At 39.0% G+C, this 17,007-nt stretch overlaps 1 protein-coding gene across 3 annotated transcripts in view; it reads right to left on the bottom strand.

The window, feature by feature from the left end:
* The window catches only part of adam19a (ADAM metallopeptidase domain 19a), a 138,936-nt gene that overhangs the window by 52,875 nt on the left and 69,054 nt on the right, over window positions 1–17,007 (bottom strand). For all 3 annotated transcript variants that reach the window (XM_007242048.4, XM_007242047.4, XM_015603985.3), the window contains exons 4-5: window positions 10,904–10,979; window positions 777–853 (exon numbers count right to left, since the gene is read on the bottom strand). In XM_007242048.4, the coding sequence (XP_007242110.3) occupies window positions 777–853; window positions 10,904–10,979 (153 nt within the window). The remainder of the gene's footprint in view (window positions 1–776; window positions 854–10,903; window positions 10,980–17,007) is intronic.

The following is a 17,007-nucleotide window of genomic DNA, read 5'->3' as shown; positions in this document are numbered from 1 at the left end:
AAGAGGTGGTGGCTGACTTCACATGTGTCGGAGGAGGCATGTGCATCAATAGAGATAGGGGGAGTCCTAATGAGTGGGTTGGATAATTGATTTTGTAAATTGGGAAGAAAATGGGATACATAAAAAGAAAACTGTGCTTCTGTGCTTCCAAAATGGCTGCAAACTTTTAGTGACTTTTCTCCTGAAATGTCCATCAATCACACTTCTATTACAGTAAATGGTACAGTGCTATACTTGTGTTTATTTGCAAGGAGGTTCTTAGCAAAGACACCACTTAATACTGGGAGTCTTTACGCCCTTCTGACCCCTCACGTCCCATTGTGAAGCAGTGTGTTATTTTTTCTCTAGACCAGCCTGCATGCAATTGAATAGCTGTGCATCTTAAAGTAGCTCAATTCCCCAATTAAACTGGAAGCCTGGACACTTTCACACATATATTATATAGCGCATATAGGGTGTGATACACACAGGACATAACTACGATCCCACATCCTGACAACATGCAAAAAAATAATGTGTGCGCTTCTGTGTGAAAAAGAATGCATTCTTCTAAAGGCTGCATGTGACTGGTCCCAAAGCACACGCACAGCCACAGACACGAGCCATAAACAATTACGCAACTATTGTCACGTTAATGCAGCACAATGCAGCAATACAGAACGGTGGTTCATGCATTTTCCATGCCATTTGCTGGGATGAGACATGAATGAATTGAAGCCATTGTGGTATTGTGTGGAAGCGAGAAAATCAAATTAGAGAAAGCATTCAGGACATACCTCACTCCGGAGCATGTGCTCAGAGCAACCCAGGAGGATGAGTGGCCCTTAACTCGTCCATGATAGAAGCAATGGTCCTGGAGAGACATAGGAAGAAAGAGAGAGAGCGAGAGAAAGAGAGAGAGAAACAGAGTACGGTGAGTCAGGCCTCGAGGTCAGGGCATGGGAAGAAATCGATGCTACACAACCATGTCCAGGTTCTGAGACGTTCGTTCGAAAATGGAAAACAGAAGCTTTAAAGCTAGAGTGACATTTGGAACTAAAATAATCCTGTGGAACATTCCAATCAATAGTCGCTCTAGTGCTGATATTTATACACCAAACAGGATTTTCTACCCTGTTTTCATCCACGGACTTGCCAGCGGTGACTCGGCAGGAAGTGGAAAGAGTGCTATTATCGACCTTTGACCTCTTTTGGGAAATCTCGCTCATAATAATCACTCTCCCGAGTCTTCGACTAACATTTGGAAAATAATTGCTCCACTTAATTTTTCTGAAACAGATCCAAACTGTGCGTGAGCGTCTCTGGCTATTTAAAGAGCTCCTTCGAACGACCAGAGCGTGAAATTAACTCATTTATTTGAACAGAAAGGAAGCAAGGCGGGACACTCATGCACAGCGGACACACAAATCAGCTGTCACTGGAGACACTGGCTGACAATCTAGACCGCTGTGTATCTCATTGGCCATTCAGTCAGCGCCGCGCCAGCAGGAGTGTTCTAGATCAGCGTGGCATACCTAGCTAGTCTTTACAGGTGCACAGTTGGAAAAAAACATGTCTTAAATGGATCTTGATGGGATTTTTAAGATGCACTAGCATGCGCAAGGTGATAAACTACAGCATTTAACATTGATTATTATATTGTACCAGTGAATATGAATGTCAAGGTTCCAGTTACCTCTACAGCCCAGACGTTTTTTGCGGTTTTTGTGTTGAAAGCAGATGTGGGAGAAATGATCAGGCATGAACACCTGAGCCAATTTGACATGAGCCAAAACAGCACAACTAGTGGGGGGGGGATACCAGTCAGCAATAGTGAGTGCCTACAGCACTACAGGTGTAAAGGTACACAAACACAGATCACAGATTGGTTCCAACCATGGTTTGGACCTCAGGTGGTGGACATCACTACAAGATAAAAGAGTGTTTTGGCTAAAAAAGAGTTTAGCACAGTAATACTGACCAACTTACTAAACTACAGTTCCCAAAATACCAAAAAAAAAAATCCAATGGATTACAGTACATCTCAAGAAATTCAGATGACAAGAATACATGTACCAATAAACCCAATACATCTCTAGTACTGACCAACAGTGGTCTGAGCAGTAACAAACAAGCACAGCAAACACTAATCGAGTGGGTCACTGATGCAAAGCTTGGATAGGATCTCTGGAACTAAGAGAAAGACTACCGTTGCACACGTTTTCGAATTATTATCTTTCTCTTATCACTCACAAACTTGCCAGCCATCTATTCTTAAAATTTTGGAATAATACAACAAAGAAATGCATCCCTTTCAAATACATCTCATTACAAGATCATACAGTACATTACTCACAATCAGTATTACAAGGCTAAGGATAAAAGTTTAATTGAAAAGCTGCATTTAAAGTCATATCTCATATCATTATCTGATTAATATAGAGATATGAGTAGCTGCAGACCAGTAGAAGTACCCATGCCAATCCCTGTCTACTTTTAAAACCACCTACAACTAAAATCAAAGAACTGAAACTGGAGCTTGGATCTGTAAAAGAGGGCTGTCTAATGTTTTTTTTTTTTTTTTTTACATCATGTATAAAACATGTAAATGGATACTGCAATGATTTTAAGCTTCAGCAATATTGAAAAAATCAAGCATTATCTATGATATAACTTATACTATATCTCATTCCATCCTGTGCATGGGTTCTTTTCAGGGAAAAAAAAAAAACAGAACACAACAGTCCAATCAAATCAAGCCAAATGAGGTGTGTAAGATACTAGCACTCAGGATGAATAGGCTCATTAACTTTAATAACACAAAATTAAATATCATCAAATACCGTGATATTATGATATATTTGGAAAATGCCTTGAGATTGAATTTTATCAACATTGCTCATTACTTCCTTATAGATGTCAGCACCAGGATAAACATTTAACTCTGAATGATCTTCACTATGTAAAAGAACATGCACACACACACATACACAGCTGTAGCTGCTAAAAGTATATGTTCATGCCCCTAAAAGCATTTGTGCGTCAGTGCTGAAACGAGTGTACGAAAAGAAACTTAACGTTCAGAGTTAAAAAATGAACACTAAAGATACTTAGTCTGGAGAAAGCTATAAGACTTCAGTGGTAAAGTGCTTGACATTTATAACCACAAGGTTGCAGGCTGAGAAAAGCTGGGAACAGTGTGTGTGTGTGTGTGTGTGTATGTGTGTGGTAAAGCTCAAAGAGAGAGTGCGAGAGAGATAGAAAAAGTGAGAGAGCGAGATGGTAGTAAAGACTGCATTTAGACAATTTGTATCAAAAACTTTTCCCCGGTGCTGCACACACCTGCCAATATCTGGCCCTGGTTGTTAATGTAATAGCTTACTAAGCCTTACATGATGATGTAGTTCAACCCCAATTCAGTGCCTCTTCATTACCTCTCTTGCCTGCAGAGTCGATCTGAATAGAAACCAAATTATGCGGTAAATATGGCACGTTAATGTCAAATAAGCTAATTGCCAATCAAGCCAACAGACCAAACCAAACACAGAGAAATGCCTGGAGGCTTTTAGGAAAAAAAGATACACGCCGTACTACCATTACCAGAACATGGATTCGGAACAAAATGCACAGCGTGAGCATTTGCTGCATGATTGTAGTTACAATCTGAATAAATCGGAGCTGTCAGGAGTACGCAGCTGTCAGGAGTTTATCTTTCAATCTTATCCGCAGTGCACCTGAAATCATTTAAACTTTCTTTAATTAATATTTAACTATTATCAGTGCCAAACCTAGAAAAAAGTAACTTTGTCCAATCATAATAAAAGACTTTCAAAGACTATATTTACATTAATATTAATACTGCTTAGAAGTTTTGCATGTGTACCCTAGCATTAGCATGGACTTGAGGAATAATGAAGAAAATGAATAAATGGGGAATTATTAAAAATAGAAATAAACAAAAAGTAAATAAATGTATTTCACTGTTCCTTCTAAAATAAATACACAAAATTATTTAATTATTAATTATTTAATGATTACATAGATTATAAACTATGTTTGTCTATATTGTATTTAGAATAATTTAAGCATATTTATTATATTTTTATTTTTGACTTTATGATGCACATTTGTTAATTTATTAATTAAAGCTGATGTTCGTAATTTTTGGGATTTAGGGCACCGAGCATGCGGAAGAATCATTTTAAACTGGGCGGGTGTGATGCGGTCTCACTTTAGAGCGGAAGAATCTGATTCCAGGTTATGTTTAGTTAGAGAGAAAGAGAGACAGAGAGAGAGAGAGAGAGAGCGTGCTCAGTCAGAAACTTTACTTTAACTACACACTTTGGTTTTACTATAAGTGAATGATCTACTGAGGTCTGAGTTTCCTCTTCTGAAGTCTCCATTGCTCCACCAGCCGCTCGCGTTCAGTAAAACTGAGCCGGATCCTCTTTTAGAGGCTGTACGTGTGACGTAATTAAGCAAAGACGCGTGACGTGGCCAGAAGAACTCCGGAGAAAAGCAATCCAACACCCCAGTTTTTAGAATGAATATATTAGGCTTAGCAGGGATGGTCGTTCCAGCACACTGGTACCACTATACACAATATTTTGTCCCTTCTCCACTCAGAAATGCTTCTGCTTCCCATTTATAAACAAAATAATACAGACTGACATAAAAAAATAAAAAAAATAAAAATAAAATAAATATATAAATAAAAAATAAAAAAATAAAAATTAAATAAATATATATATATATATATCTTTTATATATATATTAAAGTGTATGTTGCCATGTTTAGGTTTTAGACTCACTTTAAGGTTTTAAAGAGTAAAACACATCATGACTTTAAATAGATATCGGAATGGTTCCTTTGAACCATGCCGCTGTTGCTACATTTCACAAAAATACATAATCACACATCAGGCTACACCAAATGATTCTATTTACACCTCAATAAGATGATGAAACAGGCCATTTTTGGTCTTATTGGTCTATTTATCACAGAATGTGAGATTTTAAACAGACAGTAATGGTATGCTTTTACATTGTATAATGTTGGCATTAGACTCTTACACTTTTATGTTTTAAAGCCCCTACACTGTTAGACCTACATTGAGAGCTACATTTTATTCGGGGGTAATATTTCCCCTTACAAAGCATCAGACCAAGGCCTTTGTTTTTTAAAAAAGGAGGGCAGTGTCTTCGGGTTAGTACAATAACAGAGCCGCATGAGTGAAATTAGCAGCTGCAGTTCCTCTTTGGCTTCCGCTAACAGCTGAAGCAGATGTTTCCTAATAGAGAGAGAGAGAGGTGCTCTGCAAGGCTCACAATATGAAATAATGACGACTGGCCAAAGGCCACACATTTTCACTTCATCCACATGAACACTGAACTTTTCACAGCCGTGCGTCATGTAATTACTGACTTGCTTTAAAACAGAAAATTAGAAGAGCTCTGAGTTGGCTTTAATAACTAGATCTGACGTATAATTTTGAATTCTAATAAATGTGTTGCTCTGTGTGATGACACTATAATCTGCCAAAGGCACGATTCGCTTTTATTCGATTTCCTGGGATGTGGGACTTTTTCATTAAAACAAGAAAACGCAATCAATATTTCACCTGAACACCTCAGGTATGAATTCATGCATGTGTGTATGTGGGGAGGGGGTCATTTTAATAATATTCAGTTTCAAACCACTTAGCAAAACTGCTAGACATCAGCTTAGTAAAGAAATAAGGCATGACAGCCTTGTTTTCCTGTGAATTTACCATCATTTAGGCATGCGTTTCAGCTTGACATGAAGCAATGCGGTGTCAAAACTCATGAAAATATATGAAATACGAAAGGAAATAGAGAAATAAATAATTACATGTATTATTTATAAGCAATAGCATTTGTTAAAGGGAAACATCTTATTTATTTATAACATTATTTTATGAATGCCACAGTGTTTTTATATTCAGATGATGTGTCATGTGTATTGAGTTTCAGTCAATGACACTTCAGAACCAGAATTTCTTGTATATACTGTAATTTAAAGGTCATTACAATTACAGACATCTAACTAAACTAATTATAAACACTTTTACCATTTATATACAGTATTTTACTGAGCACACTAAGTAAACCACCACAGTGCAGGCTAGAAAAAGTAAGTGAACCTATACAATGCAGGTGCACACTTCAGGGGGGTTCCACCAGCCCCCGGTGGCACTACATATCAGACTGCTGTATACAGTGCAGGGAGTGAGGGAGTAAGCTTTTAAGGAAAGTAAACTTTTTACACTCCACTTGCATAATTAAAATAAAGAACCCAGTATCACTTATCACACATGATACTAGTTTATAACTTCGTAATAAACTTGCTGTTTCCAGCTGAAAAAAAAAACAGAAAAAAAACAAGCTGTACAGTACTAGGATAGTAACAATAGCTGACATAACTGTGGTTTTCTGGTCTCCATATTGCTCTGCCAGTGCCAATGTGTGATGGGTTTTATGGTAAACTATGAATGCTGTTTTCAACTTGTTTAATCTAAATATTGAACCTTAAATGAGCTGGTTAGATTATCTTTCTCATTTGTTTTGTGACTGTGATTTTGTGGCGACCATTTCTGCAGCAGCAGCACCAATAATTTTGTATAGAAAACCCTTAATACAGTGTCCTGACTGTTCTCTTTCTACTATAATTCAGGTTAGTTTTTTATCCTGAATTCATGAGCTGAATGAATTTGGGAACTGAATGTATGTCTCCTTGTACAGCGACAGGAAGCTTCCCTTGTCAGGTTCTGTATGCAATCATCCTGAAAGTCCTTGAGCTGCCAAAAGCCTATTCTATTTCCTATTTTTTGTTATTTTCTCTTGAGAATGGTTGGTGATGCTGATCTGTATGGTTTTACTCGGGTGGGATTTTGCTCTTGTACATTCTGTGCCCAAAAAATCTCAACTCGCTGCCTATTTTTCCTCCGCGGTGCGACACAATCCACCTTCGCAAGGGCAACAAGGCCGGATTCAAGCAGGATATGTTACACCCTCTACCGTGCGTCATTTTCTCATCTTAATTGAACCTGGCAGTTCACACTACGCTGTTGTACGACAACAACACAGGTGACAACTCTTCACACCTTTCTGCAAGAGTGTGCAATAAACTGGCCCAAATAGAACTGCAGTCGACAGCAAAAAAAAAAAAAACCGCGCCAAAAAGGGGCAACAATAAGGCAGCTGCGACTTTGAACTGTGCGTTTAGCAAAATAGATGTCCTCAGCAGAACGGGTTGCCCTCAATGGTATTCATTGTTCATGACTGAATATGAGTGCAGAGCATGTGCTATCAGCATGTGTGCGTGTGGCTCAGTTGTTTTCCAAGAATACGATCATGTGAACATGTGGCTTAACAAGTAAGAATGATGCCCTCAGGAGGAAGAAGGGAGAGGACATTTGAGAGAGAGAGAGATAGAGCAAGAGAGAGACATGGATATGGAATATGGATATGAGATATGGAAGACAGAGTGTGAAAGATAAAAGTGTAAATTATACAAGGATGTTTTGGCTTTTTTTTACTCCATTTTCCCCCCATTTTCTTCTGTTAGCAATGTTCTAGCTAGCAAAGCTGCTTGAAACAAAATTAGCCACATGCATCATTTCTTCTCCAATACTTGGTTTTGCGTCCCTTTGCCTTAATAACAGCATCAATCCTGTCAGGTACGTATTACACCAGTTTCACCAGAGCTCTTCTTCATTTTAGTCTACTCTTTCACTAACATCATGCTCTATATGCCAGCAGAACACTTTCCATGATGACATTCGTAGGTCATCTCTGTGTGTGACCGGTTCAACAGTAATGATGGAGCATTTTCACTGATAAGAAAGATCACCAGGTTGAACAGCATTGCTCAGCGCTCTCATCCTGGAGATCTACCTACCTGCAGGTTTCACCTCCAATCCTGTTCTTACACACCTCCTTCAGCTCATCAGAAACTTGTGAAGGCAGTAATTAGGTGGATTATGTGAGGCTCATTAGGGTATAGGCTAAAGGTATAGCTCCAGGAACAGGGTTGGTGACCACTGCTGTACAGAGAGTTGACGGTGTGAGGAAAGAAATCTCAAGGTGTAATCCTGAGATATACCTGACAGGAACAGATTGAAGTATTAGAAAAGACATGGCAGTTTTTTCATTCTAGTGAGCTGAGTTTTTAGCCAGATATCCTTTAGAGATAACTTATTTACTACAGAATTTACAGTAGTTTTTACTAATAGTAGCAGTATATTGTCATACAGACAGATAGACCAGCATACTGACAGATGGATGGAGATATAGACACAAGCAAACACACAGAATAAACTGATAAATTATAATGCGTAACGGATTATTAGGCGCATTATCAATAAACCTCTATTTTCTGGTCTTTTTTTACATGCAAGGCTCATTAGAGCAATGGATATTTATCTACACAGATTTCTCTCCTGAAAACTGTATATTTGAGTAAAGCACTTCTATTTATTTACAGCAAGCTTAGAATTCCAGTATTTTGTCCAAGGGTGAGCAGCACTAGCCAGCTGTGGTTAGCATTGCTAGTCAGCCCCGGTTAGCAGCGCTAACCAGCCACGGTTAGCAGCGCTAACCAGCCACGGTTACCAGCGCTAGTCAGCCCCGGTTAGCAGCACTAGCCAGCCCTGGTTTGCAGCGCTAGCCAGCCCCGGTTAGCAGCGCTAGCCAGCCGTGCTAGTAAATACCATTCGATAGCGGTAGACTGTGGAACCCTAAGTGTTCCAATAAGCCATAGCGCTATCAGTTAGCGGTTCATCCCGTGTAGTTTGTTTTAATATGGTAAATGTGCAGAACACCGTCTAATATACTTACCTCTGGACGGCAAAAGAGCTAGCGCTGCGGTTAGCGGCTAATGCTAATTCTGCAGCACTGGACAAACTTCATTGAACCTCACCTATAGTCTGACAGCAATATGGCCCATGCAAAGTTTAGGCACTACAGAGTCATGCTTTATTAAGATGTACTTTGTCAAATATGGCAACACACTTGTAATAAGAAAAATCTTTCACTTCTTCTTCTTGTGTCTAGATGTTATTTTATTATAAAATGCAATTCCTTTTTCATTTCAAACATTGCTTTGTTAATTGTGTTAAATTATTGCCTAGAAAAGTCTGTGTCTAATAAGTGAATTGGAGTGGCTTAATTCTAACAAATCCACAGGGTAGTTAAAACATTTTTACCAACACAGTTTACTGAGAACTGTTCCTCTGTCTTATCTTTAGTTCCTCTGAAGAGGCTAATGTTCTAATGAGAGAGGTCAGAGCCTCCAAGCCCTCTATAATTTGCACCCTGCAGAGAGACAGACAGAAAATCCCCTTTCCCATTTACACAGGAATAATGGAAGTAGGTTAAATAAGAACACGATCTAAAATCAATTTAGATTAGGCAACCATGTTTAACATACGTGAGTTGAACACACAGATGGAATGTGGCCACTGCCTTTACTTCATATGTGCATTAAACTAGGGGTGTGCCATATCTTATCGTACACAGTAATAATGCCACATTGTTCTTTACTGTTTTTAGCAAAAGAAAAATTCAGACTGTTTTCATTTCCCATTATATATATATCTACTAGAGACATATTATATATCTGTCCAGTATCATTTATTTTACTTTAATAGTGGATATACGGAGATGTATGAAGTGCATTATTTGTATCATGACATCCTGGATCATTGACAAATCTGAGAACTCGTGCATTAAAATTCGTAATAATATACAGCACTGATATACAGAACTCTAATATACTAATAAAACACAAATATTACATATCCATATCATATTGTATGTAATAATAAAATTTAATTACCATTCTGATGCAGTTGTGCATGCTGTAAATAATTATTTTAATTCAGAGTATCATTATCATGAAAAAAAACATGAAATATCGTTCATGGCCTCATTTGATGACCCTGAGAATTGCCGTTTGTGGCTATATTGTTTCTCTTGATTCTGTATTTTATTGTGTATTTTTAGTATGCCGTATTTTTTTTTACTATAAGGCACATTTAAAATCCTTTACATTTTCCAAACATTGTCAGTGCACCTTACGTATGAATATTACCAGTCAGGTTGTAAAGACCAGTAAAGCCACTCCGCTAAAGTACGGCCTTATACAGGAGTTTGAGTTTAGTTCTCCAGCACCAACTGCTAAGCACTAGCACTTCTGCCATCCAGAGGTGAGTATTATCAGCCTGTAGCCTGCTGGAGCAGCTAGCTGCTATTGTTAATGCTGCTGCACCCAGTCTTATTGGAAATCTGGAAATCTAAGCTTACTGTAAATAAACGAACGAGCTTTACTCACCCAAATAAACAGTTTTCAGGAGAGAAATCTGTTTATATTAACATCCAGAGCTTGTTTGACTTTAAAAGAAAATGTTTTTTTTTTTTTTTTTTAAGAATTACAGTTTTGTTTACTTAGCTTAGCTTTACAGGTTTTGCCACCCAGCGGCAACACCTGCTGAATTAGAAGGAAAATATGGCAACACCCTTGTTCCTTACTAGTGTCGCCTAACGTGCCTTATAATACTGTGCGCATTATAGTGTGAAAAATACAGTAATATTTGTGTTTTATTAGTATATTTGAGTTCTGTATATCAGTGTTGTATATTATTAAGAATTTTAATGCACGAGTTCTCTGACATGTTCTGCCAATGACAAACAAACCTTGACCGGACTTGACTTGCATCAACTTTTTTACTTCCTGGTAAAATAGTACCTAAGAGCGACGTGTGTGACTGGTGCAAACCAAAACATCAGCAGCGGAAGTACCAAGGTAATGGTAAAGGATTGAGTGCAAAAAAAGAGTCTAAAACGAGAGAAAAAGGGAGAGTGTGTGTGAGAAAGAGAGAGAGGGGGAATAAATCTTGCTTACAGTGTGATTGGTACTGAGGGTTACAGGCCGTCCGTCTTCATAGTGAGTTGCTGTGAAGTCTTGTCCCAGAAGTTCCCTAAAACGAACACACAAACACACACACACACACACACACAAACAAAAAACACAGTTTAATTTCATTTTTACTCACAGAAAAAAAGGCTTTAATGTTTTCGTGGTACAGCCACCTTATCGCTCACATCTTATTGAACATATTTCCTGTATAGCAGAGAGCAGCGGTCTTGGCAAACTATACGATTTTGATCAAAACCCTTTTGCTGGAGCGATAAGATGTTTTGGCTGGCCACAATATTCTAGCTCTTCCCAGCCAAATCACGTTGAGAGGAGGATAGCCACGGACAACAGTAACTGGACGTTCCGGCGTGATGAAAAATGGCCGCTGTGCTCTTGCACCTCTCAGACTAATACTGGCTCTACACTCAGCTGTGAGACATATCTACAAAACACTTTCCTTCCCCCTTTAGATGCTCCCCGAGCTTCAAAGCAGAGCTCGCTTCGTGATCAGAGGGCGAGCTGATCCCAGCCGCCACCAATTCTCCTCTATTCCATCAATCCTCCACTTTAGAAGTGAAATCTTTCTCATCACGCTTTCCCAAACACAAGTGCGATAAGAAGAGAATGGCTTAAGCTACAGTACTGTGTTGGGCTGCTCTGGTTTCTGAATGAGGGAAGAGAGAAAGAGAGAGAGAGAGAGAGACGTGATCCTGTCAGAGAGGGGCTGTGATTAGAGAGAGACAGACTGGAACATGTGAGGATCTGCTCCGCAGCCTAATCACCACATTTATTCTGAACCTCAATCTCTCACACATACGCATATATGCACATGCTGAAAGTTAGATAGGAATGGAATGGATAGGAACACACACACACACACACACACACACACACACACACACAGGACATATAATGACATGACCTACTGACACACAGGCCCACACAGGGACACACACACTTTGTAAAACATACATGAACACACACATACAGACGCGCATAATGACACGCAACTCCCACTCCCTCCTTCCCAAACACACACACCCTCGTACAGAATGCAAACATAGAACATGTGACCTCTCACCCAACACACACACTGGACCCCAAACACACACACACACACACATTGTAAAACATATATAAACACATACATTCACACATAATAACCCCCCCAACCACCCAACACACAAACATACACACGTCGTAAAACATACATAAACACGAACATTCGAACATAATGAACCCTAATACACACACACACAAAAACATACACATGCAGCTTGTAGAATGGACATAAATACATATTTATACATGCTAACACGCATGACACAAAAAACTCCAAACACACACACACACACACACTATATGAATATATTGTTGCTGTCCAATGAAATACTAGTATCTCCAAAACACCAACTTTACGGGAGAAAGAAAAACCTTCTTAACTTTAAATGAAAGTCAAGGTAAAAACAGTTTATTTCAGGTAATTTCGTAGTAATTCTATTGGTTCATACATCAATACATTTTAACTCAGTATAAGGGACAGTTGGCTTGTTGAAATAATCAAAGTAGTAATTTAAAAATCGACAAAAATGGAGATACTTTTTTTTTCATTGGACAGTGATATACACATATATTGGGACACCTGCTATACCTTTTTTTTCTAAATTAAGTGTATTGTGTGAAAACATTTAATTTCAGCAACAAGAGGTCAGAGTGTTGCGGGATCATTATTCCTTTAACCTTGTATTGCATATGATTTAGCAACAAATAAACTTTGATTTGATTTGGTTTAAAGGTGCTCTATCCAGTGATTTGGATTTTTGTGCATGTTGGGAATATTAAGTAAGGTACAGAAAGAGGAGGAGGAGAAACCCCCCCTTTGAAATTGTGATACAATGTATAGACCAACTGCCAGATTGATAAATTGATATCAACAAGTAAAAAAAAAAGGGTCTCTTCTAGGTCAGCATCAACATGCAAATAAAATGGCACATAGCCACCTGCTAGAAGACAAAAAACAAACAAGCACATTTACACATATACATGCATATGCAATAGTGGACATATACATAAGTATGTGTGCACACATTAAAACCCACCATTAATACACAAATACACACACAAACACACACACACTCACACACAGACCTATGCCATATCATGTGTTATCATGTGTAGCAGTGCAGATCACACTCAAGCTGTTGTAATTGCAGTCTCTTGGCTCTGCTTGCTGGACATGGTGGCGCGGTTGATAGATGGCTTTTTGGCTAAAATAGTGCTGCATTTGCATGATGCCCAATTTCCTGTCAGAGCCACAAATAAATAGGCATCATAAGTGCAGCTGGTAGAGACTGAAGCACAAGCGTTGACCTAACACCCCTCTGCACCAGTCATTACCCGCCAGAGCCGACCCCTAATGGAAAATAAATTATACATTGCAGGATGTTCTGCAATATAACTGAACGACAACTAATAGTAAACAACTGCATGCATATAGGAAAGCGATCAGCGTAGTTGTGCGCGAGGAGAGAAAGAGGAGAGATTTGCCATTTCCACAAACAGCGCTTTCATACACAGCAGGTTTAAACGCACAGTAGGTTTAAATCCAATATTCTGTTGTATGAAATTGCGCTGCAGCTTTTCAGGCTTTCCAAACAGTGGAATATCAAAATGGAAAAGCCACCAAAATGATGCAGTGTGAAATCATATGACACACGTTGATGAATAGATGTCGGAAGCTGTCGAGACGAACGTGGCGAGGAGTGAAAGAAATCTCCCAACGTGTCTGTAGCAATCACCACACAACGTGCCCTTTAGCCTTTAGCAACAGCTGAATAGTGCTTCGTTGTCAGGCTGCAGTTTCAATGCAGACTACCACTGTGATTTCAGAGGGTGTTGTTTGTGTGTGTGTGTGTGTGTGTGTGTGTGTGGGTGTGGATGGGTGTGTTTTTGTGAAGGCATGTGAAGTTCACGAAAAGTGGAGACCTGTGACATTTTTAACCACATTCACCATTTCACTCAACATTTATACTCAGGAAAGGAGGTGCTGAGGAAACAACACCCTTCCACACCTCATTTTATCAACGAAGAGATCATGAAAACAATTTCTGAGAAAAAATTGAGTTACACAGTTACACAGTGTTACAAAATTATTTAAAAACAATTAGGCTTTAAAATATTAAAAAGCTAATATTCCATATACATTTCATAAAAGAACCTGCTTGTGGTGCATAACATTTCAAATCAAATTGACTAAATCAGGACTTACCTAGTTGCTAATGCTTTTTTCTTACAGTATATTTAGATGGAACTTAGCTCTGATTGGCTGCTCTGTATAGACCTCTAAACATGAGCTACATTCATATTACATCACCTGCTACTTCAGGCAAAATTAAGCAGCTATTAAACCTTAAAATAACAGTTTTAAGTTTGTTTTGATAATCCACTTACCTTTAATAAAGAGAAAGGCAGGCATGAGACTAATAGGAATATAAAAAATTAAGCGTTAATGCTCTAAACTGAGCAGTGTACTACAAAATGGGTACATGCTTTTATTACTTTAAGGCTAAATTATTATCAGGATGTTTAGTAAATAAACTTCAATATTAGCTTAAAACATTGCAGTAAGTGTCCAACCAACAACCCAACCTATAGAATAACTTTTAAAACAATGTCTGGTACTCTGGGAATGATCCAGGGGTTCATGGACACAGGGAATTGCCAGTGGATGCAAAGACACAGGGATGGATGCTGGCATTGCAGAGACTTTTGTGTCTATGTTACCCTCTGGCTCTCTCGTTTTAGTTCTTCAGCTCTTACAGTCAGATCTGATTCATGAGCCACACTCTGATAATGTTGATATTCTCTGTACTCCATAAATCAGAAATAATTCTGATCTATATCTGATTTTCTGTGTAAATGAGTGCCCATCCACCTCACTTGTAAGTTTTCATGCATCTTGGCATGTTCTACTCCACCAGTCTTACACACTGCTTTTGGATAACTTTATGTCACTCCTGGTGCACAAATTCAAGCAGTCCAGCTTGGTTTGATGGCTTGTATTCATCCATCTTCCTCTTGATTATATTCCAGAGGTTTTTAGTTTGGTAAAATCAAAGAAACTCTCATTTTCATATGGTCTCTTATTTTTTTTTTCCAGAGCTATATGAACTAGTCTCTATGTGGTATGTTATTAAACTTAAAAAAGGTTTATATAGTACATCAGAATACTTCTGCACTTCTATTAAAGGTCTGGTTCACGTGGACTGCCCCCAGTGTTTAATTCCGAGGGGGCCACCCCCAGTTTCTCCAGCTCTCAAATGCACAAAAGCCAAGGAACTCCCTGGCCTAAGAAAGCCTCTGATTAGCTCGTCCAATTAGCCCAGGCTTTAGCACACAGAGAGCGGCAGCTCCCAAAGGCATGTGGGTAAACAGCTATGTGCTCTCCAAACACAACCAGAGGGAAGACAGATAATAGCAACAACAAGCCCTTTGCTGCTGAGAGCATCAAAGCTCTTTAAATTGTGCGGAGCGCAGTATCACACACTGCTTTCTGGCCACATGCGTTTAGGTTCAGCTTCTTCACCAGTGATTCTGTACTTAACCTTCAAAGACAAACAGGAACGCTGCTCTCAGAACAGCAAGTGTGCTGGTGTGTTAATAAAAGTATACTGTCACTGAATATTCCACAATAACATGACTCAATTCAAATGCATGGTGATGTACTAAACAAAGGAACTGTGGAGGAAAAAATATCTACGCATGTTTTGCATTTTGTATTACAAGTAATTGGTCTTTTTCAGAGCCTTTCAATGCTGGTGCCAGTAATTGGCACATGTATATTCATATTATTCACATACCTTCTTTACATTCAAACCACGATTTGATTGGAAGAAATGTTTCCTCGGAAATCAAGAGCAGTTTCTGTAAAGATTTGTTTGCATTGTTCAGCCAGAGCATTAGTGAGTTAAGAATGTTGAATGATCACCACCCCACCTTATCTCCAACCTACCCCTAAAATATTGGGTGGAACACAGATCCACTGCTCCACAGCTGAATCCTGGGGGATTAATAACTCTCTAGCCCAGGCCTGACATTAGGGAAGGTGCCAATAGGTTCATGTTCAGGTGGCATAGTGGCTTGGTGATTGAAAAAATCGCCTGTCAGCACTGGGGTCTTTGGTTCAAGTCCCTATCCAGATGGAGTTTCCCATGTCCTCCACATGTCTGCATGAGTTTTCTCCAGGGCCTCCAGTTTCCTTCCACTGTCCAAAAGGAAGACCTGGGTACTCTAAACTGTCCTGGTGTGTGTGTGAATAAATGTGTATGTATTTATGTGCGTGTGTTATATGCGCTGGCACTCTGTCCTGGTTCAATGCATGTAGTTCTCAATACAGTCCTACAGGTCGGTGGTTGTTTCAATTTAAAAAAATGCTGTGTTCTTCTTTCTTGTCAGTTGAATGTTAGGGATTGTGTGGAGTGTTGAATGTAGCCTCATGCTTGTTTACTTTCTTCTCTGCTGGTTAGTATATCATGGAGAAACATGTACTATGGAGAAACCTGTTCTGTTGGTATTACCTCTCTATTTGGACTAGACTAACTGTTTGTTGTGTCCATTTGAAATTTTGCGTCAGCAATGGGCTCAACTTAAAGTAGCTGAACACATTTATTAGAAGGGGTGCCCACAAACACGTAGAGCAGCAGTGGTGGATCATGCTTTGCAGGTCAGACGCACAGAATGGTAAGCAGTGTCTCTGGTTGCACTTACACTTTAATCGAGAAAAAGTATTCCACACTGAGCCTGGAGCTCAATATTTCAGCACAGCAGCGCTGGACAGTGGGAGATAGTGGCTACTTCAGAATTAAACTCTGCTCAGCTGATGTAATTCCTTTTAATGAGCCGACACAGGGCACACGATACTTTTTAAAAAGTGTGTGTGTGTGTAACGATGATTATGAGTCCAAGTTAGGGACATTATAACCAGCAGAGAATAGAATAAAAATGGGAGGGGATATAAGAACAGAGTGTATCAATCAAACCCAGTTTGGGGCATGAGGCTGAGAGAGAGTGAGAGATAGGAAGCACTTCCT

Source organism: Astyanax mexicanus, chromosome 8 (assembly GCF_023375975.1).
Source record: "Astyanax mexicanus isolate ESR-SI-001 chromosome 8, AstMex3_surface, whole genome shotgun sequence".
In the NCBI taxonomy this organism is placed as follows: Eukaryota; Metazoa; Chordata; class Actinopteri; order Characiformes; family Acestrorhamphidae; genus Astyanax; species Astyanax mexicanus.
This window is presented reverse-complemented; position numbering and strand designations above follow the sequence as displayed.